The sequence below is a fragment of the Tamandua tetradactyla genome, chromosome 13, assembly GCF_023851605.1.
Source record: "Tamandua tetradactyla isolate mTamTet1 chromosome 13, mTamTet1.pri, whole genome shotgun sequence".
Classification (NCBI taxonomy): domain Eukaryota; kingdom Metazoa; phylum Chordata; class Mammalia; order Pilosa; family Myrmecophagidae; genus Tamandua; species Tamandua tetradactyla.
In genome coordinates, this window is record NC_135339.1 from 16,989,515 (window position 1) to 17,016,278 (window position 26,764).

General features: G+C 43.2%; 1 protein-coding gene across 1 annotated transcript in view; it reads left to right on the forward strand.

Moving 5' to 3' along the window:
- Window positions 1-26,764, forward strand: part of ZCCHC24 (zinc finger CCHC-type containing 24) — a 79,796-nt gene that overhangs the window by 5,116 nt on the left and 47,916 nt on the right. The window contains exon 2 of the mRNA XM_077124773.1: window positions 7,375-7,575. Within this exon, the coding sequence (XP_076980888.1) occupies window positions 7,375-7,575 (201 nt within the window). The remainder of the gene's footprint in view (window positions 1-7,374; window positions 7,576-26,764) is intronic.

Consider the following 26,764-nt stretch of genomic DNA (forward strand, 5'->3'; position numbering starts at 1 on the left):
CCATTCTCTAGAGCCTCTGGGCCTCTGGAGTTTTGGCCCTGATCCCAAACCCTTTGAGGAGCATTGGTCGTGGCTACTAGGTTTTCTCCCACCAATGCCTCTGCTCCAGCCACTCCTCAAAACCCTGGTACGGGGCTCCTGAGACGTGAGTCCAGAACTGGCCTGGCCTGAGAGAGGCAGAAGGGGAGGGACACTGAGTGCTTCTTAGAGCTTTTGTCCCGTGTGTGTAGCACCTCTGTTTTCTAGATGGGGGAACCTAAGGCCCTTTAAGAGGAGGATGATACATTCAAGGAACCTGGCAGAACGAGACTCTTATCTAAAGTTGAGGATGCTTGAGCTCTTCTATGTGTGGCCACAGCTGTGTGTGTGTGTGTGTGTGTGTGTGTGTGTGTGTGTGCGCCTCCTTTGGCCATACTGGCCTCCTTGAGGTTTCTGAACATCACACGGTCCCACTCCTCCAAGCATCTGTACTTGCTGTTGCTTCTACCTCAAAATGCCATTCCCTGCCTGGACAACTGACAGGTTCCAGCTCACTTCTTTTTGACCCAGCCAGATGACGCTTCTCTGAAAAGCTTCGCTTGGTTGACTTGGGGAGCAAACCTCTCTCCATTTTCTGTGTCCCTGTAACAAACAAGTTGTACGTGCTTCTGGTAGGCATGGCCCAGTAATTGGTCTTGCTGTGTCATCTGCAACACATGTGTCTGTCTTGAGAGCTCAGTTGTCAGCACTCTGAAAGGAGGAATCTTGCCATCCCCCTCCTTAGGAGTCCTGGTATCCGGTGCTTAGTCAGTGCCTGGGGCAGTCTGGGTGCTCAGTTAACATTTATTGGATGGATGGTGTTTTAGTTTGTTAAGCTGCCAGAATGCAATATACCAGAAATGGAATGGCTTTTAAAAAGGGAATTTATTAAGTTACAAGTTTACAGTTCTAAGGCCATGAAAATGGCTAAATGAAGGTACCAACAACAGCTTATCTTTACTCAGTAAAGGCTGATGCCATCCGGAACCCTCTGTCAGCTGGGAAGGCACATGGTTGGCATCTGCTGGGGTCTCTGGCTTCTGGACACCTCTCTCAGCTGGGAAGGCACATGGCAAAGTCTGCTAGCTTTCTCTCCTCACTTCATAAGGCTTCCCCAGGGGTTGTTTTCCTTCTTCATCTCCAAACGTCTGGACGGTCTCCTATTGATTCTATTGTCACTGAAGCTTTTTCCAAAATGGTTCCCTCTTAAAGGGCTCCAGTAAGCAACCCCACCTTAAATGGAAACCACCTAATTAAAAGGTACCACCCACAACTGGGTGAGTCACATCTCCATAGAAACAATAAAAAAGATCCCACCCAGCAATATTGAATACGGATTAAAGAACTTGGCTGTTCTGGGGTACACAACAGTTTCCAGCATGGATAGATGGATGGATGGATGGATGGGTGGGTGGGTGGATGGGTGGGTGGATGGATGGATGGATGGGTGGGTGGATGGATAAGAGCTCTACTGCCCTCTTCTGTCTCTGGGCTTTTGGCTATGAGAACTCTCTCCTCAGTCTCTTAGTCTTTTGTTTCATCTCCCAGGAGACATATTGACTGATTCCTTAATTCATTGGAATGGGGTGACTTGAGAGATAATGAATCCCTCATCCATAGAGATGTCCAAGCAGACGCTTAGATGTGTTAAGGTTTGGGACTGTTTTTAGTATGGACCCCTAAGAATTTGAAGATGGCTAGAGTTCTTCTCTTCAGCAAGATGCATGGAGCACAAGATAGGTGTCAATGCACACACACATTACCACATGATTTTGGGGGGCCAGGGACACCTTCATGTCTCCAGCAGACCCCAAATCGAGGCCTCCCTGCTGTAGAGATTGCAGGCCTCAGTGAGAGCCCAGACTGGCCAAATCTCAGGGTTCCTTCCTATCCTGAGATTCCCAGATTCCTGCTTCTGCATTCGTTCAGCGGATGTATTCTGGGAGCTTGGGGCTGGTGCCTGTGCTTCCACGGGGCCAGAGCGGGCATTTCACTGTGAACCAGGAGCACGGGTCAGGTGAGTGGGGGTGGGGGGAGGCCAGAGGTCTTCCTGGCATCTCTTCTGTGTTGTCCCATCACTGTGTGCTCCTCCATCCTCTTGCCCTTTCTCCATTTCTCTCCACTCACTCCTCTACTAAAATGAATGTGGACTTTTTATTTCAACTTAAGCCCACCAGCACCGGCTGTGTGCAGGGACCTGTGATTGTCAGGCCGTGCGTGAGTAGGCCTGTAGGAATCCGGGGCCCCTGGGGTGAAGGGCTGCTATCTCTGCATTGGTCAGCTCTCTAGCCTTCCCAACCCACAGGTCAGCTTCGGACCTCGGAAACGGGAGCAGGGCCCGGGTCCGACCGTGGCTGGGGAAACCCTCAGTCAGGTAGTGGCTTCCACTTTCTCATCGGCCAACTTCTTGCCTTGTCCACCAGTTGTCTCCTTCTCTCCCTCCCAGTCCACATGTGCCTCCGTTGGTGTGTGTGGGGCGTGTGTGTGTTTCCTCCAGGGGCTGACTCCCCAGATAGCCCCAGGCGGGGAGAAAGTGCTAATCACTATGGGAGAAGTCGTGGAGTCATCTTCCAGATGAATGGTTTCTTGTCCTGAGCAGTGTGAGTGTGTGGGTGTGTGGGTGTGTGCATGCGCATGTGTGTATGGGGTGGTAGGAGATTGGGGTGGCTTTTGGGGATAAGAAAATAGCTAATGAACCCCACTCTCCTACCCCAGAGCTGGGGACTAGAATCAGAGATTTCTTTCCCCTGGGCCAGTTCAAGATTCATTTGCTTTTGCCAGGCCTCTCAGGGCTGCCCTGTCCAGTGGCACGGCCCAACTCCATGGCCTTGCCTGCTGTCATGTCCTCTGCCTGTGGACGCTGCTCCCCATCTCTGCCTCTCTTTGCTTTGATCTCTTCTCCCTCTGGGCTGCCCTCAGAAGCTTCTGCCTATCTTCTCGAACTCTCACCTGCCCCCTCTCCTCCTGTCCTAGGAGTAAAGGGGAGGGGAGGAGGGGAGGAGGAGCACGGCTCGCTCCTGGGAGAACTGGAGTTGGCCCTGGAAATCTCTGCCTCCACATCCGAAATTCTTCAGCAAAACCACCAACCCCAATGCCCACACCCCTTCACACAGCCCAAAGAAGCCAGCGCTTTGTCTTGCCAGGGCTGAGGGGCTTGGCAATATGATGTCCCAGGGCCCTGTGCCAAGGTGAATGGTCTATGTCTGGCATTTTCCTGTGGCTCCCCTTTCTGGAGGGAAAGCCAGGCCTGGGTGACTGTGTTGAGGCTGAAATGCGACTTGCCAACAGATCTGGATGTGACTTTTAACTCTGTGCTTGCTGTGTTACCTTGGACAAGTTACTAACCTCTCTGGGCCTTAGTTTCCAGCTCTATAAAAGGGAGCCAATAATGCCCATCTAAATAGCGTTCTTGCCAGGTGCAAGGGGACTAAGGAAGGGAAAAGATCGAGTCACACATACGACACACAATGTAGGATCAGAATCAGCTTCTGTATATTCCCGTCTATGTCCCCTGACAGCCAAGCCAGAACCTTGGAGAAGTTCCTGCGATACGCAGGAGTCTAAAGTTCAGTCCCTCAGGGATGGAGTCAGGGTCCCATGCTTCCTGCTTGTGCTGGGGCCACTTTCCAAGGGGAGAAGGACAGCTGGTCTCTTCCCCTAGGCTGGCGATTTGGGCCTAGATGGTCCAGAGGCTGCCCACCCTTGACGCAAGTGGGGCCACCCTCCAGTAGTGCCCAGAGGAGCTTCACTGGCGATGGGACCTCTGAGACCCCAACCTGAATTGTCTAAGGTGTTGGGGTGTCCCTTACCTCACCTGTCCCTGGGCTCCCAGGCTTCCCTGCTGGTGATTAGATGCCCTGGACAGTAAGGGACCAAGGAACAGCAAAAACTGTCTGGGCTCTAGGGCTGCGGACGGCTGCGGAATCTTTGCTTTCGGGGTGGCCAGTCCTGTGGAAGAGATGGGGAGCAGCACTTGTACAAAGAGATGAGAGAGAGACTTCAGCACCCCTTTAGGCCCCTGCAGGAGGTGTCTCCCTGTGGTCCTGGCTGCCACCCAGGCCACATGGCAGAGGTCAGCAAGGGTCCAGGAGGAGACCAGAGCCCTGTGACTGGCCGGGCCCTCAGGGAGCCTCTGAATCAGGGCTCATCACACCTCCTTGCAGCCTGAGGCCATGAAGGGGCAGAGGTGTCCTTGAGGCCACAAAACGAGGGTAGAGCTATGTCTGGGCCCAGAGCCTGGACCGAGAGAGAAAGACTTTGGGGTGGGGGCGGGGGCGCAGGTAGAAGAGCAAGCGCAGAGCTGGAGGGAGAACGACTTGGGAGGATGCTGGGAGGAGCGGCTTGGCTGCTGCAGAGCCTGGGGGCTGACTGGTGCAGCTCTGTCCACCAGCTACAGACTGAAGGACTTTTGACAGCTGGCACCCACACTTCTTACATGCCCCTGCACCACAGACCCTGGGAGTGTCTTTTCTGTACCTGGTGTCTTGACCTTAAGAAAGCAGGAGTTTGGCAACCATCACGTCGGCTCCCTTGAGAGGCCAAGCTCCAGCTCTGCAGCCCGGGAGGAAGGCGCGCTGGGCCCCGGCCTCTGCTCTGTCCAGGCTGTGGGAGCGGTGGGGAGCGTGGGGGCATAGACTTGCCTTTCACCTCCATGGCCGGAGCTCCTCTGGGACTTGGGAGAGGAAACAGCTCACTGCCCCACCCGCCCTTTGCTGTGGGCCAGCAGGCAGGAGTCGGGCCTGCACGCCTGGCCAGGTGCCCGGGCTCTGTGTCCAGGACCTCAGTTTTTCCGTCTGTAACGTGGGGATGAATTTGAATCAGCTACCCGCTCTCTTCTTTTCAGCTCTGGAGTGGTGGGCATGTTGAATTGGAGTTGGAGGAGGGGGACAAGGAGCAGCCATTAGGGACAGACCAGGGGACACTGGAGGTGGGGGGGACAGTGGAAGCAGGAAGAATTCTGGCTTCACATCCCTCACATTCATGGAGCTGCCTGTCGGACGGGGCAAAGCTGTGGCCCTCACGACGTCGTGGTGGGGCTGCTGAACTGCCAGCAAGGGGACGGCCTGCTCAGAGATGTCCATCTGCCCAGGGCTGCCCATGGGACCCTATGTGGGTAGGGGGCATGGTCGCAAGACGGGAGAGCCGTTTCTCTGGGTTAATTAGTATGCTTTCTGGCACCCACCAAACTTCCCTTTCCTCTTGACAATTTACTGCCAAAACAGCTCTGATTCCTTTGGACTTGCTTAAATCTTATCCAGAAAAAAAAAAAAAAAAAAAGAAAGGAAAAGAAAAAAAAAAACAAAAAGATGGTTGTTATTTGTGAAATTGCATTTCCCAGCCGTGAGGGTGAGACGCCATTTGGAGCTTCGGGTTTCTTGTTTGGATGAACTTTTCTTGGGAGGCTGGGGCGGGGCAATCCTGCCCTTCCCTGGGGCCAAACTGGGAGGGGAAAGGGGTTTCCTGGTTTGGGGAGAATCCTAGATAGCCAGGAGAGGAGAGCTTAGTGGTTGGAAAGTCCAGGGGTTGCCTCAGGCCAGTGGGGCTGGGCTGGCTGTAACAGAACTGCTTGGGAGAGCTTTAAAAATGCAGATTCGAGGCCCTCAGTTCCTAAGAGGCTGCTTTGGTAGGTTCTAGGCAGGGCCTGGAAATCTGTATTTGTGAAATGTTTCCTGGTTCATTCCATGCAACTTTGGACACACTCACCTAATCTGGAAAATAGGGACCGTGATTCACACGGTTGTAGTGAGAACCATCTGTCTTACACTATGTCAGGTTTCCAGTGCCTGGGATTTAGGAAGCATTCAGAACACATCCCTATCATTTCCTAATCAAGTTTGCATCTGAATGCTCCCTGAGCCCGGTCAGGTGTTCCAAAGCTGGCTCACTTCCCCCCACCCCAGCACGGGGACCCCCTGCCTCTCCAGATGGGGTCTAGGTTGGGGTCTTCTGAAAACTGGAGAGTCACGCTCAGCCCAGAGGCAGGTTTGCATCGCATCGTCTGTTGGTCCTGTATTCCCCCAAATCCTAGAAAGAAGCAGGCCAGGTAGAGCAGAGACGGCTGCTAGGAACTATCGAGCTCTGTCCCCCTCACCGTAGGCCAGCTGCCTGCTTGGGCTGGGCTCTCCCACATGCAGTGTTTGAGTCTTGCCCTCCAGGTCCCGGCCTCCAGGTTCAAACCTCCACCTGGATATTCAAGTGAACAGAGGCCCAGAGAGAGGGCTGGCCTGGGGCGTGAGACAGGGCATCCTGGGGTGCTGAAAACAGTGGCACACACCAGCCAGGAGGAACTGACTGTATCTGTATTTTAAAGCTCTCCCAAGCAGTTCAGATACAGAGGAGGGTTGGGTGTACATGTCTGAGGAGTGGGACTGCCCAGAGTGAGGGGGCACAGAAAGAACTGCCCCCACCCTGGGCTCCTGCCTGTCCTGCCGATGAGAGAGAGCCCTTCCTTGCAGGAGCCCTGCTTCCTCTCAGCCTGGAGACTCCCTATCCTACCCAAGCCTCTTCAAGGCCCCTAGTTCCCTCCTGGAGCTGGGGCCAGGGAACGCCCAGGTCTGCTACTGACCTGGGGAAGCCACCTCCTTCCAGCCCTGGTCTTGCCCCCACTAAGGGGAGCCCGCGGCCATTCCTTTCCCGGTTCCCCGTGGGCCCCTTCTTTGCTAAATTCCGGCGTGCTGGCTGTGGGGCCCGTGACTCCTATAAATAGAGGCTGCATGCACCAGGAGGGGGCCTGGCCACGTGTCTTCTGTGAAGCCAGGAGAGACGTCTGGTTCCTGTCATCTGGAGGTGGGAGAGGTGGGTACCCTAGAGGTGGCCTGGGCCTGGCTTTGGGCCCCGGACACAGACTGCATGGGTCCTGTCCTGCAGGAAAGCTGCTGAGGCCTCCCGAGGACCAGGTGAAGGGCTGGACTTCAGTTCTCTTTTCTGTAAAAGGGAGACAATGCTGCAGGCCCCTGCTCCTCCTCCTTACAAGATGGGGAAACTGAGTCAGCTCAGAGATAAGGGACTTGTCTAAAAGTCACACCACCAGTAAGTGGCAGAGCCCCTTGATCTAACAGACTCCTTTCCACTGTATTTTCCTATTTCGTGGCAGTGTATAAAGAACCATCATTATCATCTTCTGGAAACCCGATGCGGTAGCCGTCATATACCCATTTCACAGACGGGACCACCAAGGCCCAGAGCAGTTAAGCGATTTGCCCACGAATGCACGGTTAGAGTCAGGATTTGGGCTCAGGCCCAGTGTGATTGCGTGTGTGTGTGTGTGTGTGTGTGTGTGTGTAATTTCCTCCATGCCGTAGCTGCAGGTGCGTGTGCCCAGGCCTGCTGAGCCCTCACGGCCTCTGTCTCCCCCAGGCGCTGAGCAGCGGCGTGTATAAGGCGGCCTCGCCCTTCGGCTCCCTGAACAACATCGCCGACGGCCTCAGCTCCCTCACGGAGCACTTCTCCGACCTGACCCTCACCTCCGAGGCCCGCAAGCCCAGCAAACGGCCCCCGCCCAACTACCTGTGCCACCTGTGCTTCAACAAAGGACACTACATCAAGGACTGCCCCCAGGTAAGGTGGCCTGGCCCGGGCAGGGGCTCTTGGGCTCCCTTACTGAACTGAGGACCCCCTTCTGTGGGGAGGGCAGGTGGAGCTCCCCCCACCCCCACCCCAAGGGCCCCTTCCATGGCCGCCTGGACACCGCCTTGTTGTCCTCTCTGTTGTTTCCGGGGCAAGGCTGGCTCGGATGGGCAGGACAGGGCCAGCTTGGGTCCGCGCTGGGAAGCCAGCAATCTGGGTGGGGGATTCTGGACCCAAACTGGACCTCGAGGCTCTGGGTCTGCTGCTGGGGTGGGGCCTGTGACCACAAGCGGCCGCCTTTCTCCCTGTTCTCCGGAGGCCGCGTCTCCTCACACTCACGGGGAAGGAATGCCGGCCCTGGGCCGGGAATCCAGATGTGCGCCCCTCCCCCAGACCCCACCTCTGCCTCCTCAGCGGCAGCCACGTCCTTCTTGGTCTGTCTGCTGTGGGGGAGAGGGGGAGCCCACCCCGACTCTACCCCCAGAGAGGGCCGGGTGGAGGCCTTGGGCCCTGGACGGCTGGGCCAGGCCTCTCTCCCTTGGGGCTGGAGGAGGTCAGGCAGCCCCCAGTCTCTCACCCAGGGCTTGGCTGTGATGAGGTGGGAATTCTGGGGCAGATCCCACTAATGGGATATCCTCCCAACTCACTTTGGCACCACTTTGAGATCCTGAGGAGAAAGGTTAGCACGTATTTTAATAAGGTTGTGAGATGCTCAGTGATTTCTCGTCCCCCTACCATGTGGCACATTTTAATTTTAGACATATGATGGAAATGGATTCTGGAAACCCCTCTAATACCCCTGTAGCCTTTCCCTCCAGATGTTGGAAGCTGAGGGCATTGTTGGGTGGAATTACGGTCTTCGAGGACCAGTAGGAGACCGAGAGGTCATTGTCACCCACCCCCTGCCCGAGCTCTCTTCTCGGGAATGGCCCTGCCATCTTAGGTCCTTGCCGCTTAAACTGTGGCCCAGGGACACCTGCATGGGCGGCACCTGGGAACTTGTTAGAAATGGCAGAATCCCAGGCCCCACCCCAGAACTGCATTTTAGTAAGACTCCCAGGTGATTCCTGTGCACCAGTCACCTGGGCCCGCCCCAGCCCTGGGCTGGATAACGTCCTCTAGATGCCTACCCCTCGGTACACCCACTGAGAAAGGGACCCTGGGCAGGAGGCGATCTCAGCAGAGGGGGTCCCCATCCCACGTGTTCTCTGGATAGGAAGAGGGACAGATGGGCAACTGAATGCGTTTATTAACTATCGTTGTTTTGCTGTAGATTTTTCAGGTTTGTCCAGATATGAGATCACATCATCTGCAAATAGGGAAAGTTTTGCTTCTCCCTTTCCAGCGTGGATGCCTTTACTTTTTCTTTTCTAATTGCTCTTGCTAGAACTTCCAGCACATTATTGAGTAAGAATGATGACAGGGGGCTTCCTTGTCTCGTTCTTGAATTTAGAGGGAAAGCTCTCAGTGTTGCACCATTAAGTATGTTAGCTGTGGGCTTGTCATCTTTGCCCTTTATTATGTTGAGGAAAGTTCCTTCTATTCCTAGTTTTCTAAGTGCTTTTATCAAGAAGGGCTGTTGGATTTTGTCAAATCTCTTTTATGTATTAATTGAGACGATCGTATGTTTTTTTCTACTTTGTTCTCTCAATGTTGTGTATCACATTAATTGATTTTCTTATGTTGAACCACACTTGCATCCTTGGGGTAAATTCTACTTGATCATGGTGTATAGTTCTTTTAATGTGCTGTTAGATTCTGTTTGCTAGGATTTTGTTGAGGATTTTTGCATCTGTATTCATAAGACATAGTGGTTTGTAGTATTATTTTCTTGTGGTATTTCTTGAGATATGAGGGTGATGTTGGCGTCATAGAATGAGTTAAGGAAGGTTCCCACCTCTACAGTTTTTTGAGAGTTTGGGCAGGATAGATGTTAATTCTTAATGGAATATTTGGTAAAAAATTCACCAGTGAAGCCATCTAGTTCGGGGGTTTTCTTTGTTGTGGTGGGGGTGTTTGATTCAATCACTTTACTAGTAATTGGTTTGTTGGGATCTTTTGCTTCTTGAGTCAGTTTAGGTAAGTTGTATGTTTAAAGAATTTGTTCATTTCACCTTGGTTGTCTAATTGATTGGTATACAATTGTTTATCCTCTTGTAATTTAAAAAAAATTTCTATGGGGTCTGTAGTGTCCCCCCTTTCATTTCTGATTTTAGTTATTTGCTTCCTCTCTCTCTTTCCATTTTATTTGTTTAGCTAAAGGTTTGTAGAATTTACTGATCTTTTCAAATAACGAACTTTTGGTTTTGTTGATTCTCTCTACTGATTTTAATTCTTTATCCTATCTATTTCTGTTCTAATCTGTTATTGCTTTCCTTCTGCTTGCTTTGGGTTTAGTTTGCTCTTCTTTTTCTAGATCCTGTAATTGTGAATTAGTCTCTGTTTGAGATCTTTCTTCTTTTTTAATGTAAACATTTAGAGCTATAAATTTCCCTCTCAGCACTGCCTTTGCTGCATCCCATTTGTTTGCTATGTTGTGTTTTCATTTTCATTCACCTCAAGATATTTTCTAATTTCTGTGATTTCTTCTTTAAACCATTGATTGTTTAAGAATATGCTGTTTAATGTTCACATTTGTGAATTTTCCATTTCTCCCTCTGTTACTGATTTCGGCTTCATTCCATTGTGGTCTGAAAAGATAATTGTATGATTTCAGTAATTCTGAATTTATTAAGACTTGTTTTCTGACCCAGCATGTGGTCTATCCTGGAGAATGACCCCTTGTGCACTAGAGAAGAAGATGTATTCGGCTTCTGTTGGATGACATCTTTTATGTTTGTCTGTTAGGTCTAGCTGGTTTTTAGCCTATTGTTCAAGTCTTGCATTTCCTTATTGATCTTCTGTATAGAGTTCTATTCATTACTGAAATTGGTACATTGAAGTCTCTTAGAATTAAAGTAGAACCATCTATTTTTTCTCTCAAATCGGTCAATATTTGCTTCATATATTTTGGGTCTCTGTCATTAGGTGCAAGATATATTTATAATTGTTATGTCTTCTTATTGAATTGACCCCTTTATCAGTATACTGTGAATTTCTTTGTCCCATATAACAGTTTTTTACTTAAGGTTTTTCATCAAATTGTAATATAACTACCTCAGCTCTCTCTTGTTTACTGTTACATGGCATAGTTTTCTGTCCTTTGGCTTTCAACTTTCTGGTGTCTTTGAATTTAAGGTGAGACTCGTATAAACAGCATATAGTTAGATCATCTGCTTTTATTCATTCTGCCAATCTAGGCATGTTTTTTTTTTAAGAGTATTTTTTTTTTTTAGCATGGGCAGGCACCGGGAATCGAACCTGGGTCCTCTGGCATGGCAGGCGAGCATTCTTGGCTGCTGAGCCACCGTGGCCGGCCTGGCATGTTTTTTTTTTTAATTAGAGAAGTTGTGGGTTTACAGAATAAACATGCATAAAATACAGAATTCCCATTCACCTCCCCACCACTGATTCCTTGCCTTGGTGTGAAACATTTGTTAAACTTGATTGTAGCACATTTTTATAGTTGTACTATTAATTAAAGCCCATGGTTTAACTTAGGGTTCCCTGTTTGTGTAGTATAGTTCCATGGATTTAAAAAAATTTTTTTTTCTACTATCATATATATGATATAATATTTCCCCTTTTAATCATATTCATATATTTATTTCAGTGCTGTTAATTGTGCTCATAATGTTGTGCTCCCATCACCACCATCCATTACCTAAACATTTCCACTATTCCAAATAGGAACCCTGTACGTTTTAAGCCTTGACTTCTTATTACTATCACCATCCCATCTCCTGGTAACCTATATTCTGGATTTGACTCCCAAGAGTTTGCTTATTCTAATTGTTTCATATCAGTGAGATCGTACGATATGTGTGCTTTTGTGTCTGACTTTATATGCTGTCATCAAGGTTCATCCATGTTGTCTCATGGATCAGGACTTCACCTTTTTTTTAACATCTGAATAATATTCCGTCATATGTATATACCACATTTTTATCCATTCATTGGTTGATGGACACTTGGGTTGCTTCCATCTTTTGGCAATTGTGATTAATGCTGCTCTGAATGTCAGTGTGCAAATATCTGTTCAAGTCCATGCTTTCCATTTTTGGGGGTGTGCATATAGTACTGGGATTGCTGGGTCATATGGTACTTCTGTAGTTAGCTTCCTGAGGACCTGCCAAACTGCCTTCCATGGTGGCTGTACTGTTTTACATCACTACCATATCCTTTCCAACACTTCTTATTTTCCTTTTTTTTTTTTTAAATAGCAACTATTTTAATGGGTGTGAAATGGTATCTCATTGTGGTTTTGATTGCATTTGATGACTAATGCGGTTGAGTATCTTTTCATGTGTTTTATGGCCATTTGTGTGTCTTCTTTGGAGAGATATCTGTTCAAGCTTTTTTTTTCTTTTTTGCCCATTTTTAAATTGGGTTGTTTGTCTTTTTGTTGTCCTTTATTGAAGGATTTCTTTATATATTCTGCATATTAATCTTTTATCAGATATGAGGTTTCCAAATATTTTCTCCCATTGTGTAGATTGCCATTTTAGTTTCATGGTAAATTCCTTTAAGGCACAAAAGTTTTTTTTTTTTAATTTTTATGAGGTTTTTCTAATCTATTTTTTTCTTTTTGTTGCTAGTACCATTGCCTAACACAAGATCCTGAAGATGCTCTCTATGTTTTATTTTGGGAGTTTGATAGTTCTAGCTCTTACATTAGGTCTTTGATCCATTTTGAGTTGATTTTTGTATATAGTATGAGGTAGGGATCCTAATTCTTTCTTTTTTTTTTTTTTTCTTGCCAATGGAGATCCAGCTTTCCCAGAATCAGTTGTTGAAGAAACGTTGTTTCCCTGATTGAGTGGTCTTTGTCACCTTGTCAAAAATCAATTGACGATAAATGTGAGGTTTGATTTCTGAGCTCTCAATTCGATTCTGTTCATCTGTATGTCTGTGCTTGTGCCAGTACCATGCTGTTTTTAGTCTGTGGCTTTGTAATAAGTTTTAAGATCGGGAAGTGTGAGTCCTCCAACTTCATTCTTTTTCAAGATGACTTTAGGTATTTGGGACTCTAAACCCTTCCATATAAATCTGATGATTGGCTTTTCCATTCCTGTGAAGAGTGTGTTGGAATTTTAATTGGGATTGCATTGAGTCTATAAATGGCTTTGGGTAATATTGACATCTTTTTTTTTTATAAATATTTTTAGTGTAAAACCTTAAAAACAAACATACAAACATTCGTAACACACAAACATTCTATACATGGTGTAGAATCAGTGGCTCACAATATCATCACATACTTGTGTACTCATCACCATGATCTTTTTTTTTGAACATTTGCATCACTCCAGCAAAAGAAATAAAAAAGAAAAAACTCATACATACCATATCCCTTCCCCCTCCTTTTCATTGATCACTAATATTTCAGTCTGTTCAATTTATTTTAACCTTTGTTCTCCTTATTATTTGTGTATTTTTTATCCATCTGTCCATACCCTAGATAAAAGGAGCATCAGACACAAGGTTTTCACAATCCTACAGTCACATTGTAAAAGCTATATCACTATACAATCATCTTCAAGAAACATGGCTACTGGAACACAGCTCTATAGTTTCGGGTACTTCCCTCCAGCCACTCCAATACACCATAAACTGAAGAAGGGGATGTCTATATAATGCGTAAGAATAACCTCCAGGATAACCTCTCGACTCTGTTTGAAATCTCTCAGCCACTGACACTTTATTTTATCTCATTTCTCTCTTCCCCCTTTTAGTGGAGAAGGTTTTCTCAATCCTTTGATGCTGAGTCACAGCTCATCCCAGGATTTCTGTCCTGTGTTGCCAGGGAGGTTTACATCCGTGGGAGTCATGTCTTGACTTATTCTTTTTTCTTTTTTTTTTAACATGGGCAGGCACCGGGAATCGAACCCAGGTCTCTGGCATGGGAGGAAAGCATTCTTGCCTGCTGAGCCACCGTGGCCCGCCCTCTTGACTTATTCTTGATCTTACAGGAAAAGCTTTCAGTCTTTCACCATTAAGGAAGCTGTTAGCTATAGGCTTTTCTTATATATCCTTTATCATGTTGAAGTTTTCCTTCTATTCCTAATGTTCTAAGTGTTTTTTATCAAGAAGGGGTGCTGGAAGGAGAGGCTAGGCGTACTGATAATTATGCTTAAGAGTCACCCTTGGAGGGGTCAAGATGGCGGCTTAACAACGTGCGTGTTTTAGTTCGTCCTCCAGAACAACTACTAAATAACTGGAAACAGTACAGAACAGCTCCTGGGGCCACGTCAGTGACCGGACCGAGTCTGGACCAGCTGGACCGGCTGTGAGCACCCCCCAGAACTATGAGTTCCCAAAGCTGCGGCGGCCAGCGCTCCTCCCCCACAGGCCGCTTCCCAGACGGGAAAGGAAAGGACTTTACCAGCAGCAGGGACTGGGGACAATCAAACACCAATTGTGGAACTAATTAACAAATTCTGACTACTAAAAATAGGCCCCCAACTTAGGTGAACCTGATCAAAGCGGAGGTTGCTCATTTTTGCCCCAGCGCCAAGGGGGCAGGACTGACAGAAAAAGGGGAAAGAAAAAAAGAAGGGGACAGAGGTTTTTGTGGCTTGAGTGCCTCTGGATACAGTGGCAGGATTTTTCAGGCTGCAGCTGCCCCAGGCATAGGCAAAATGAGCTCTTTTGGGGGCTTATCTGGAGCCTGTGCCTTCCCCAGGGGAGCGGTGAAGGCCCACCCAGGTGGAATCCCTCCATCAAGGAATTCAGACACCAGGGCTTGGTAATTTGAAGCCATTAAACCCAGCCTACAACCTCTCCTCTGTCTCCACCATGCCCCCAGCAGGGAGAGTCTGCCAAAGTTAAAGGTACCGCATCATCTTATGCTGGTGGGACCTGCAGTCAGACAAGCGCCACATACTGGGCAGGATAAGAAAAACAGAGTCCAGAGACTTCATAGGAAAGTCTTTCAAGCAGCTGGGTCTCACCCTCAGGGAAAACCGATGCAGGTGATTCTTTCCTCCTGATAGGAGGCCAGTTTGGTCTGGGAAAATCTGGCTGGGGTCTATAATATCTAAGTAGACCCTCCTAAGTGTGTGGGGGGAAAGGCACCACACAAGCAGGGCAAGAAACAAGAACTGAAAAATTCTCCTCTGTTAAACAAAACTTAAGGTAAAGGTCCAGATAAAGCTGAACGGAATGTCAAAGTACAGATAGACAACAAATTCATCCAGCAAGAAAACCCTAGGTAAAAGAACTGAAAGCAATCTCCAGAATAAACTAATTAAGGTAGTTAAATGCCTAGACATCAGCAAAAAATAACAAATCACACTAGGAAAATTGAAGATATGGCCCAGTCAAAGGAACAAACCAACAATTCAAATGAGATACAAGAGCTGAAACAATTAATTCAGAATATACGAACAGACATGGAAAACCTCATCAAAAACCAAATCAATGAATTGAGGGAGGATATAAAGAAGGCGAGGAAAGAACAACAAAGAAGAAACTGAAAGTCTGAAAAAACAAAACACAGAACTCATGGGAATGAAAGACACAGTAGAAGAGATGAAAAAAACAATGGAAACCTACAATGGTAGATTTCGAGAGTCAGAACATAGGATTTCTGAACTGGAGGGCGGAACATCTGAACTCTGACAAGAAACAGAAACTATAGGAAAAAAATGGAAAAATATGAGCAGGGACTCAGGAAATTGAAAGACAATATGAAGCGCACAAATATACGTGTTGTGGGTGTCCCAGAAGGAGAAGAGAAGGGAAAAGGAGGAGAAAAACTAACGGAGGAAATTATCACTGAAAATTTCCCAACTCTTATGAAAGACTTAAAATTACAGATCCAAGAAGTGCAGCGTACCCCAAAGAGAATAGATCCAAATAGACATAATCCAAGACATTTAATAATCAGAATGTCAGAGGTCAAAGAGAAAGAGAGGATCTTGAAAGCAGCAAGAGAAAAGCAATCCATCACATACGAGGGAAGCCCAATAAGATATGTGTGGATTTCTCAGCAGAAACCATGGAGGCGAGAAGACAGTGGGATAACATATTTAAATTATTAAAAGAGAAAAACTGCCAACCAAGAATTCTATATCCAGCAAAATTGTCCTTCAAAAATGAGGGAGAAATTAAAACATTTTCAGACAAAAAATCACTGAGAGAATTTGTGACCAAGAGACCAGGTCTGCAAGAAATACTAAAGGGAGCACTAGAGACAGATACAAAGACAGAAGAGAGAGGTGTGGAGAAGAGTGTAGAAAGGAAGACTATGAGTAAAGGTATAAAGAAGGAAAATTAGATATGACATATAAAATCCAGAAGGCAAAATAGTAGAAGAAAGTACTACCCATGCAGTAATAACACTGAATGTTAATGGATTAAACTCTCCAATCAAAAGACATAGTCTGGCAGAATGGATTAAAAAACAGGACCCATCTATATGCTGTCTCTACTCAAAGGACACGAGGCCAAGGACACAAATGGACATTTACACACCAATGTTTATAGCAGCATTATTAACAATTACCAAGAGATGGAAACAGCCAAAATGTCCATCAACAGACAGTTGGCTAAACAAACTGTGACATTTACATAAGATGGAATATTATGCAGCTGTAAGACAGAATAAAGTTATGAAGTATGTAACAACATGAATGGACCTTAAGGACATTATGCTGATTGTGATCAGCCAGAAACAAAAGGACAAACACTGTATGGTCTCACTGATATGAACTGACATTAGTGAATAAACTTGGAATATTTCCTTGGTAACAGAGACCATCAGGAGATAGAAATAGGGTAAGATATTGGGTAATTGGAGCTGAAGGGATACAGATTGTGCAACAGGACTCAATATAAAAACTCAGAAATGGACAGCACAATATTACCTAACTGTAATACAATTATGTTAAAACACTGAATGAAGCTGCATATGAGAATGATAAAGGGAGGAGGGCTGGGGCATAAATGAAATCACAAAGAAAGATAGATGATAAAGATTGAGATGGTGTAATCTAGGAATTCCTAGAGTGTATAATGATAGTGACTAAATGTACAAATTTAAAAAATGTTTTTGCATGAGGTAGAACAAAAGAATGTCATTACTGCAGTGTGCTGAAAATAGATGGTACTTAGTAGTTTAAAATTTCAACCAATGTGTGAGACTAAAGCAAAAAATGTTTATTTGGTACAAATCTATACTTTGACTAGTGCATCTCCTGATATAACTTATGTAGATAGTTGATTGAACACCTTAAGTACATGGAACTTTGTATAGGACATGAAATTTTGTTGGTTTGTCCAGGTGATGCCCTGATGAATCCCAGAGTGATCTGATCAGTGAGTGGAAAAGTATTTGCAAAGTCCCCTTCGGGGAATGGTGAGAATGGCGGAAAACCCAACTTCCCCAAGTTGAATTCTTGATATTCTCACAAGCAGTGTGGACAACCAAAGCTATAGGCTGAGCCCCCAGTCTTGGGGTTTGTTCATATGAAACTTAACCCCACAGGGGATAGGTCAAGCCTACTTAAAATTAAGCCTAAGAGTCACCCCCAAGAGAACCTCTTTTGTTGCTCAGATGTGGCCTCTCTCTCCAGCCAAAACAGCAAGCAGACTCACCACCCTCCTCCTGTCTACGTGGGACATGACTACCAGGGGTGTGGATCTTCCTGGCAGCGTGGGACAGAAATCCTAGAATGAGCTGAGATTCAGCATCAAGGCATTGAGAAAAACTCTAGAATGAGCTGAGACCCAGCATCAAGGGATTGAGAAAACCTTCTCGACCAAAAGGGGGAAGAGTGAAATGAGACAAAGTGTCAATGGCTGAGAGATTCCAAACAGAGTCAAGAGGTTATCCTGGAGGTTATTCTTACGTATTAAGTAGATATCACCTTGTTATCCAAGATGTAATGGAGAGGCTGGAGGGAACTGCCTGAAAATGTAGAGCTGTGTTCCAGTAGCCATGTTTCTTGATGATGATTATATAATGATATAGCTTTCACAGTGTGACTGTGTGATTGTGAAAACCTTGTGTCTGATGCTCCTTTTATCTACCTTGTCAACAGATGAGAGGAACATATGGAATAAAAATAAATAATAGGGGGAACAAATGTTAAAATAGATTTAGTTTGAAATGCTAGTGATCAATGAAAGGAATCAGTAAGGGGTATGGCATGTAAATGTTATTTGTTATGTTTTTCTTTGTTATGTTTTTCTGTTGTCTTTTTATTTCTTTTTCTGAATTGATGCTAATGTTCTGGGAAATGATCATGATGATGAATATGCAACTATGTGATGATATTGTGAATTGCTGAGTGTATATGTTGGGAATGTTTGTGTTTCTTGTCATTTTTTTTAATTAGTAAAAAACTAAAAACAAACAAAAAAAGAGTCACCCCTGGAGAGCCTCTTTTGTTGCTCAGATGTGGTCTCTCTCTCTAAGCCAACTTGGCAGGTGAACTCACTGCCCTCCCCCCTGTGTGGGACATGACTCCCAGGGGTGTAAACCTTCCTGGTAATGTGGGACCTGACTCATCGCGATGAGCCAGGACCTGGAATCATTGGAATGATAAAGTCTTCTTGACCAAGAGGGGGAAGAGAGAAGTGAGACTAAATACATTCTCAGTGCCTGAGAGATTTTGAACAGAGCTGGAATGTAACCCTGGAGATTATTCTTGCGCATTGCATAGATATCTCTTTTTAGTTTGTGGTGTATTGAAGTGGCTAGAGGGAAGTACCTGAAACTGTTGAACTGTTCCAATAGCCTGATTCTTGAAGACAACTGTATAACTATATAGCTTTTAAAATGTGACTGTGATTGTGAAAACCTTGTGGCTGATGCTCCTTCTATCCAGGGTTTGGACAGATGAGTCAACAATAAATAAATAAATAAAGGGGGAGATAAAGGGTAAACGGATAAATTGAAATACTGTGGATCAATGAGAGGGAGGGGTTAAGGGGCTTGGGATGTTTGAGTTCTTTTTTTTTTTTTCTTTTTTTTCTGGAGTGATGCAAATGTTCTAAAAATGATCATGGTGAAGAATATACAACTATGTGCTAATATTGTGAGCCACTGATTGTATAATATGATTGGACTTTATGTGTATAGATATTTCTCAACAAAAATATTTTTTGAAAAAGAAAGGGTACTGGATTTTGTTAAAGGCCTTTTCTGCATCAAGTGAGATGACTTTCATTTTGTTAACATGGTGTATTGCATTAATTGATTTTCTTATGTTGACTGAATCTTGCGTACCAGGGGTAAGTCCCACATGATCATGGTGTATAATTCTTTAAATATGCTGTTGGATTCAGTATGTTAGTATTTTGTTGAGGAGTTTTGCATCTATATTCATAAGAGGTATTGGTTTGTAATTTCCTTTTCTTGTGATATTGTTATTGGGCATTGGTATAAGGGTGATAGTCAAAGAATGAATTGAGGAGTGTTTCCACCTCTTCAATTTTTTTGGAGGAGTTTGAGCAGAATTGGAGTTAAGTCTTCTTGGAAAGCTAGGTAGAATTCCCCTGTGAAGCCATCTAGTCCTGGGGTTTTCTTTGTTGGGAAGTTTTTGATTACCGATTCACTCTATTTACTAGTAATTGGTTTGTTGTGATCTTCTTTTTCTTCTTGAATCAATTTAGGTAACTTGTGTGTTTTAGGAATTTGTCCATTCATCTAGATTATCTAATTTGCTGGTATACAGTTGTTCATAGTATTTTCTTATAGACCTTTTTACTTCAGAGGGGTCAATAGTAATATCCCTCTGTCATTTCTGATTTTAGTTATTTGTATCCTCTCTGTCTCTTCTCTCCTTTGTTGGTCTAGCTAAAGGTTAGACAATTTTGTTGATCTTTTCAAAGAACCTACGTTTGGTTTTGTTGATTCTCTGTATTATTTTTTTTGTTTTCTATTTCATTTATCTCTGCTCTAATCTTTGCTATTTCCTTCCTTCTGCTTGCTTTAGTTCTTCTTTTTCCAGCTCTTCCAGTTTTGAGGTTAGGTCTCTGATTTGAAGTCTTTCTTCCTTTTTTTTTTTTTTTTTACATGGGCAGGCACTGGGAATTGAACCCGGGTCCTCTGGTATGGCAGGCAAGCATTTTTGCCTGCTGAGCCACCGTGGCCCACCCTCTTTCTTCCTTTTTAATGAAAACATTTAGAGCTATAAATTTCTCTCTCAGCACTGCCTTTGATGCATCACGTAAGTTTTGGTATGTTGTATAGTTGGTATGCTGTATGTTATGTTTCCATTCATCTCAAACCTAATTTTGCTTCTGATGTCCTCTTTAACCCAGTGGTTGTTTAAGAGTATGTTGTTTAATTTCCACATATTTGTGAATTTTTCATTTCTTCCTCTGTTAATTAGCTTGTAGCTTTACTCCATTGGGGTTGGAGAATATGCATTGTATGAATTCAATATTTTTTAATTTATTGGGACTTGTTTTGTGATCCAGCATATGGCCTATCCTGGTGAATGATCCATGTGCACTTAAGAAGAATGTATATTCTATTTTTGTTGGGCAAAGTATTCTATATATGTCTGGTTGGTTTAGAGTATCATTCCTATCTTGTATTTCCTTATTGATATTCTGACCAGATGTTTTCCCCATTATTGAGAGTGGGATATTAAAGTCTCCTACTAGCAATGTAGAACCATCAATTTCTCCCTTCAAATCTGTTGGTATTTGTTCCATATATTTTGGGGCTCTGCTGTTAGGTGCATATATATTTATTATTGTTTTATCTTTCTGTTGAATTGTCCCCTTTTTCAGTTTAGAAAGACCATCTTTATCCCTCATAACTGTTTTTTTAACTTATTGTCTATTTTATAGGGTATTAGTAGAGCTACCTCATCTCTCTCCTGGTTACTACTTGGATGGTATATTTTATCCCTTTTTTCACCTTCAACCTGCTTGTATCTTTGAATTTAAGGTGAGTCTCTTGCAGACAGCATGTAGTTGGGTCATACTTTTTTATCTATTGTGCCATTCTCTTCTTTTTTGACTGGAGATTTAATCCATTTTTTTTTGGGGGGGGGGGTCATGGTCCAGGAATCAAAGCATGATTCCACATGAAGGTGAGCATTCTGCCACTGAACCACATGTGCACCCCTTCCATTTACATTTAAAATTACTACTGATATTACAGATCTTTCTTCTGACATTTTGCTATTTGGTCTCTATAAGTTTTTTTTTTTAACTTTTTTATTGTATAGTATAACATATATACAAAGCAAAGAAATAAAAAAGCAATAGTTTTCAAAGCACTCTTCAAAAAGTGGTTATAGGATAGATCCCAGAGTTTGTCATGGACTAACATACAATCCTCTCATATTTTCCCTTCTAGCTGCTCCAGAATATAGGCTAGAGGGCTTAAATACTTTTTTATCATCACAATCGACTTCTTTTCCTTCTTTTTTTTTGTAAACAATAACATATATACAAAAAAGTTATAAATTTATAAGTGCAGCACCACAATTAGTTGTAAACATATTTCAGACTTTGACATGGGTTACAATGTCACAATTTTAGATTTTTACTTCTAGCTGCTCTAAAATACTGGAGCCTAAAAGAGATATCAATTTAAGGATACAGCATTCATATTCATTTGTTAAGTCTTAACTTTTATGTATAATTCCACCATCACCTTTGATATTTACATACCTCTCTTTAGGGGTGTTTGGGCTATGGCAATTCTAAATTTTTGCTATTGGAAGTGTCTGTCACTAATATGGGGTAGGGAGATGGAATTATCTGATGCTCTAGAGAGTCTGGGCTAGGGTTCAGGACTTATCTGGACCAGGGACCCATCTGGAGGTTGTAGGTTTCTGGAAAGTTACTCTAGTGCCTGGAACCCTTGTGGAATCTTATATATTGCCCTAGGTGTTCTTTAAGATTGGCTGGAATGGTCCTGGTTGGGGGTTGGCAGGTTATGATAGGTAGCAAGGTCTACTTGAAGCTTGCATAAGAGCAGCCTCCAGAGAAGCCTCTCGACTCTATTTGAACTCTCTCTGTCACTGATACTTTATTAATTACACTTCTTTTCCCCTTTTGGTCAGCATGGAACTGTTGATCCTACCGTGCCAGGTCTGGATTCATCCCTGGGAGTCCTCTCCCACGTTGCCAGGGAGACTTTCACCCCTGGATGTCATGTCCCACGTAGGGGGGAGGGCAGTGATTTCACTTGCAGAGTTGGGGTTAGAGAGACTGAGGTCACATCTGAGAAACAACAGAGGTCCTCCAGAAGTAACTCCTAGGTGTGCCTACAAGTATCTAAGCTTCTCCACTACCTACATAGGCTTCATGAGAGTAAGCCTCATGATTGAAGGCAGGCCCTTTTAATTTGGGTATCCCTAAGGTTTGACACAGTGTCAGGAGATTCCCTGATGGTAAGATTTAATAGTTGCATATTCTTTCTTCCTTCCCTTAGGAAACTTGGTCTCTATAAGTTTTATATAGCTTTTGTCCCTCAATTCTTCCATTAACGCCTACTTTCATATTTATTTTTTGTATTGCATCACTTGAGCCCCTTCTGATTTCTTTCTGTAAGTATTTTTCATATATTTCCTTTTTGGTTACCATGGGCTTAAATTTAACATCCTAAATCCATACAAATCACTTTTTATTTGATACTGACTTAACTTCAAGAGCATATACATACACTCCTCCTATACCCCTCCCTCCTCCCATATTTTTGTTGTACTTATTACAAATTGTATTTTTATACAATGTGTCCCAAACCATAGATTTGTCATTACTTTTTATGTATCTTCATTTTAGAACCTGTAAGAAGTAAAATTGGAGTTACATACCAAAAACTACAATATAATAGTAATGGCACACTCCTTCGAGTCACTCCCAGCTGTGCCATGGGGGCTTCCAACCTCCTTCTCATTGCACGTGGCATTTCCTAAGCCAGGAGCGCTGCAGTTTCTGCTTATTTTTAATTGTCTGTTCAAGGAGATACCATGAGCATGGACAATTGTGTATAAAAAATCGTAGTGGCATATGATTACCTTTACTTGGGTCATTTTTTAATGTCACTTTAGTCCTCTATCTAGTGTCCTTTTGTTTCAGTCTTAAGGACTCCCTTTAGTATTGCTTACAGGGCAGGTCTAGTGGTGATGAACTTCCCCAGATTTTCTTTATTTGGAAATGTGTTAATCTTGCCCTCATTAAAAAAAAATACATTTTTATTGATAAATCTTCACACACATATAGTCCATACATGGTATATACTCAGTGGCTCACAATATCATCACATAGTTGTGTATTTATCACCATGATCATTTTTTTTAGAGCATTTGCATCACTCCAGAAAAAGAAATAAAAAGAAAAAATTCATACATGCCATACTCCTTACCCCTCCCTCTCATTGACCACTGGTATTTCCATCTACCCAATTTATTTCACCACTTACCCCCCTATCATTTATTTATTTTTTATCTGTATTTTTTTTTACTCATCTGTCCACACCCTGGATAAAAGGAGCATCAGACACAAGGCTTTCACAATCCCACAGTCACATCGTAAAAGTTATATCATTATGCAGTTAACTTCGAGAATCAAACCTACTGGGATACAGCTGAACAGTTTCAGGTACTTCCCTTCTGCCACTCCAGTACACCATAAACTAAAAAGGGATATCTATATAATGCAAAAGAATAACCTCCAGGATAACCTCTTGACTCTGTTTGAAATCTCTCAGCCATTGACACTTTATTTTGTCTCATTTCTCTCTTCCTCTTTCTGGTCTAGAAGGTTTTCTCAATCCCTTGATGCTGAGTCCCAGCTCATCCTAGTATTTCTGTCCCATGTTGCTAGGAAGGTCCACACCCCTGGGAGTCGTGTCCCACCTAGAAGGGGAGGGTGGTGAGTTTGCTTGTCGTGTTGGCTGAGGGAGAGAGGTCACATCTGAGCAACAAAACAGGTTCTCTGGGGGTGACTCTTAGACCTAATTTTAAGTAGGTTTAGCCTATCCTTTGTGGGGATAAGTTTCATATGAACAAACCCTAAGATTGAGGGCTCGGCCTATTGCTTAGTTGTTCCCACTGCTTGTGAGAATATCAGGAATTCTCCAAATGGGAAAGTTGCATTTTCCCCCTTTCTTGTCATTTCCCCAAGGGGACTTTGCAAATACTTTTTTATTCACTGTTCAAATCACTCTGGGATTTATCAGGGCATCACTCTGAACAAACCTACAAAATCTCGTGCCCTACTTACGGTACCATGTACTTATGGTGTTCAGTTAAACTGTCCACATAAGTTATATTAGGAAATGCACTAGTCAAATTATAAATTTTGTCCCAGATAAACATTTTTTGTTTTAATCGCCCTCATTTTTGAAAGAATGTCTCTCTGGATATAAACTCTTTGGTTGGCCGTTGTTTTCTTTCAGTACTTTGGATATTTTATCCTACTGCCTTTCTGCCTCCATGGCTTCTGATGAAAGAAAGCTACCTAATCTTGTTGGAACTCCATTGTACAAAACATGTTGCTCCCCCACCCCCCGCAGCTTTTAGAACTCTCTTGTCCCTTGCTGTTAAAAGTTTGATGACCATCAACTAGTACTATCAGCTGGACATGATTTTCTTTGGGTTTCTCCTTCTTGGGGTTCTTTGGGATTCTTGAATGTGTACATTCATGTCTTTTATTAAATTTGGGATTTTTCTGCCATATTTCTTTGAATATTCCTTCTTCCCCTTTATTTCTTTGTTTTTCTCCTCGTACCCCCACAATGCATCTATTAATAGGCTTAATTGTGTCTCATAGGTCTCTTGGGCTGTGTATACATTTTTAAAGTTCTTTTTTAAGAACTCTCAGACTGAGTCATTTCAGTGGTCTTGTCTTTGAGACAAGCTTCAATCTGTTGTTGCCAGCTTCAGGCTTCAGTCTGTTGTTGAAATCCTGTAGGGAATTTTCCATTTCAGTTATTGTGATCTACACTTCCAGTATTTCTGCTTGGTTCCTTTCTAAAATTACTCTGTCTATTGAGATTCTCATATTTTTCACTCATTGTTTTCCTGATATCCTTTAGGTTTTTTTTCCATGTTTTCCTTTATCTCCTTAAGCATATTGAGGATCATTTTAGAAAAGTTTTTCTCTGGTATATCCAAAATCTGGTCTTCTTTGTTGATGGTTCCTGGATTTTTATCTTATGCATTTGGATGGGCCATCATTTCCTGAGTCTTTTTCTTTCATCTTTCGTTGTACACTGTACATTTTAACATTTGGAAGTGTCAAGTCTGTCCCTAAGATATTTCTTACGTTTGTGTACAGCTAGTGATATGACAGAGATTTCTTTAAGTGTCAGGATCTAACAAAAACAAACCAATGCAAAAAACAAAAAACAAAAAAACACAACAACATAGGTTTTGGACTCCCAATTCTATTCTGTTGACATTTATACCTCTCCTGTGCTCCTACCACATGTTTTTTTTTTCTTTTTCTTTTTATTCTCTCTCTCTTTTTTCTTTTTTTCCTATCACATTTTTGATTACTGTAGCTTTGTAGTATGTTTTGAAATCAGGATATATGAGTCCTCCAGAATTTTTTTATTTTATACAAATGTTTTTGTCTATTTCTGGGTCCCCTGAATTTCCATATGGATTTTGAGATCAGCTTGCCCTTTTCTATGAAGGAGTCATCTGCTATTCTGATAGGGATTGCTTTGAATTTGTAGATCGATTGGATAGTATTGCCATCCTAACAAGGTATAGTCTTCCAATATATGAACATGGTATGTCTTTCCATTTATTTAGATCATCTTTAATTTCTTTCAACAGTGTTTTGTTGTTTATACAGTATAAACTTTGTACTTATTTTGTTAAATTTATTCCTGAGAATTTTATTCTTTCGGTTATAAATGGAATTGTTTTCTTAATTTCATTTTCAGATTGTTCATTGAAATTGTATAAAAATATGATTGATGTTTGTATTTTGATTATTGATTCTTCAGTATTATATATTGATTCTTCAACTTTGCTGAATTTATTCATGAGTTATGATAATTTTTATTGGATTGCTTAGGATTTTTCTCTGTACATGATCATATCATCTACTTTGCTGCATTTCATAAATTTTGATGTGCTGTGTTTTCATTCTCATTCATTACAGGGTAGTTTCTAATTTCCCTTGTGATTTCTCTTTTGACCCGATGATTATTTTGGAATGTGTTGTTTAATATCCACATGTTTTTGAGTTTCTCAAATTTCTTTCTATATTGATTTCTAGTTTCATCCCACTGTTGTTGGAGAACATACTTTGTATTATTTAAGTTCTTTGAAATGTATTGAGATTTGTTTTATGACCTAGCCTATCTTCTGTTTGGGAGAATATTCCAGGTGCACTTGAGAATAATGCATATTTTGCAATTGTTGGTTGGAATATTTACATGTGTTAGATCTTTATGGTGTTCTTCATGCCTTCTGTTTCCTAGTTGTTCTATCCATTATTGAAATGATGCATTGAAAAATTCCAATTATTATTGCTGAGTTTCTTTTTCCCTTCATGTCTGTCACATTTTGTTTCATGTATTTTGGTTCTTTTTTGGGAGGAGCACATATGTTTATAATTGTTATGTCTTCCAGATGTATCTTTTATTTAATTATTTAATTTTTTGATATATATTATATATTCACTGTTCTAGTCTGCTAGCTGCCGGAATGCAATATACCAGAACTAGAATGGCTTTTAAAAAGGGAAATTCAATAAGTTGTTAGTTTACAGTTCTAAGGCCAGGAAAATGTCCCTGTTAAAGCAAGTCTATAAAAATGTCCAAATTAAGGCACCAAGAGGTTACTTTCACTCAAGAAAGACTGATGAGGTTCAGGGTTTCTCTCTCAGCTGGAAAGGCACGTGGCAAACATGGCGACATCTGCTAGCTTCCTCTCCATGCCTCTTGCTTCATGAGGCTCCTTGGAAACTTTCTCCTTCAACTCCAAAGGTTGCTGACTCGTGAACTCTGGTTCTCTCATCCTTCTGTTGTGGTTCTGCAACTCTCCTCATTCTCAAAAAAAAGTTCTTTCCACAATGTCTCCTCTTATAGGGTCCCAATAAGCTAATCAAGACCCACACAGAATGGATGGAGACATGGCTCCATCTC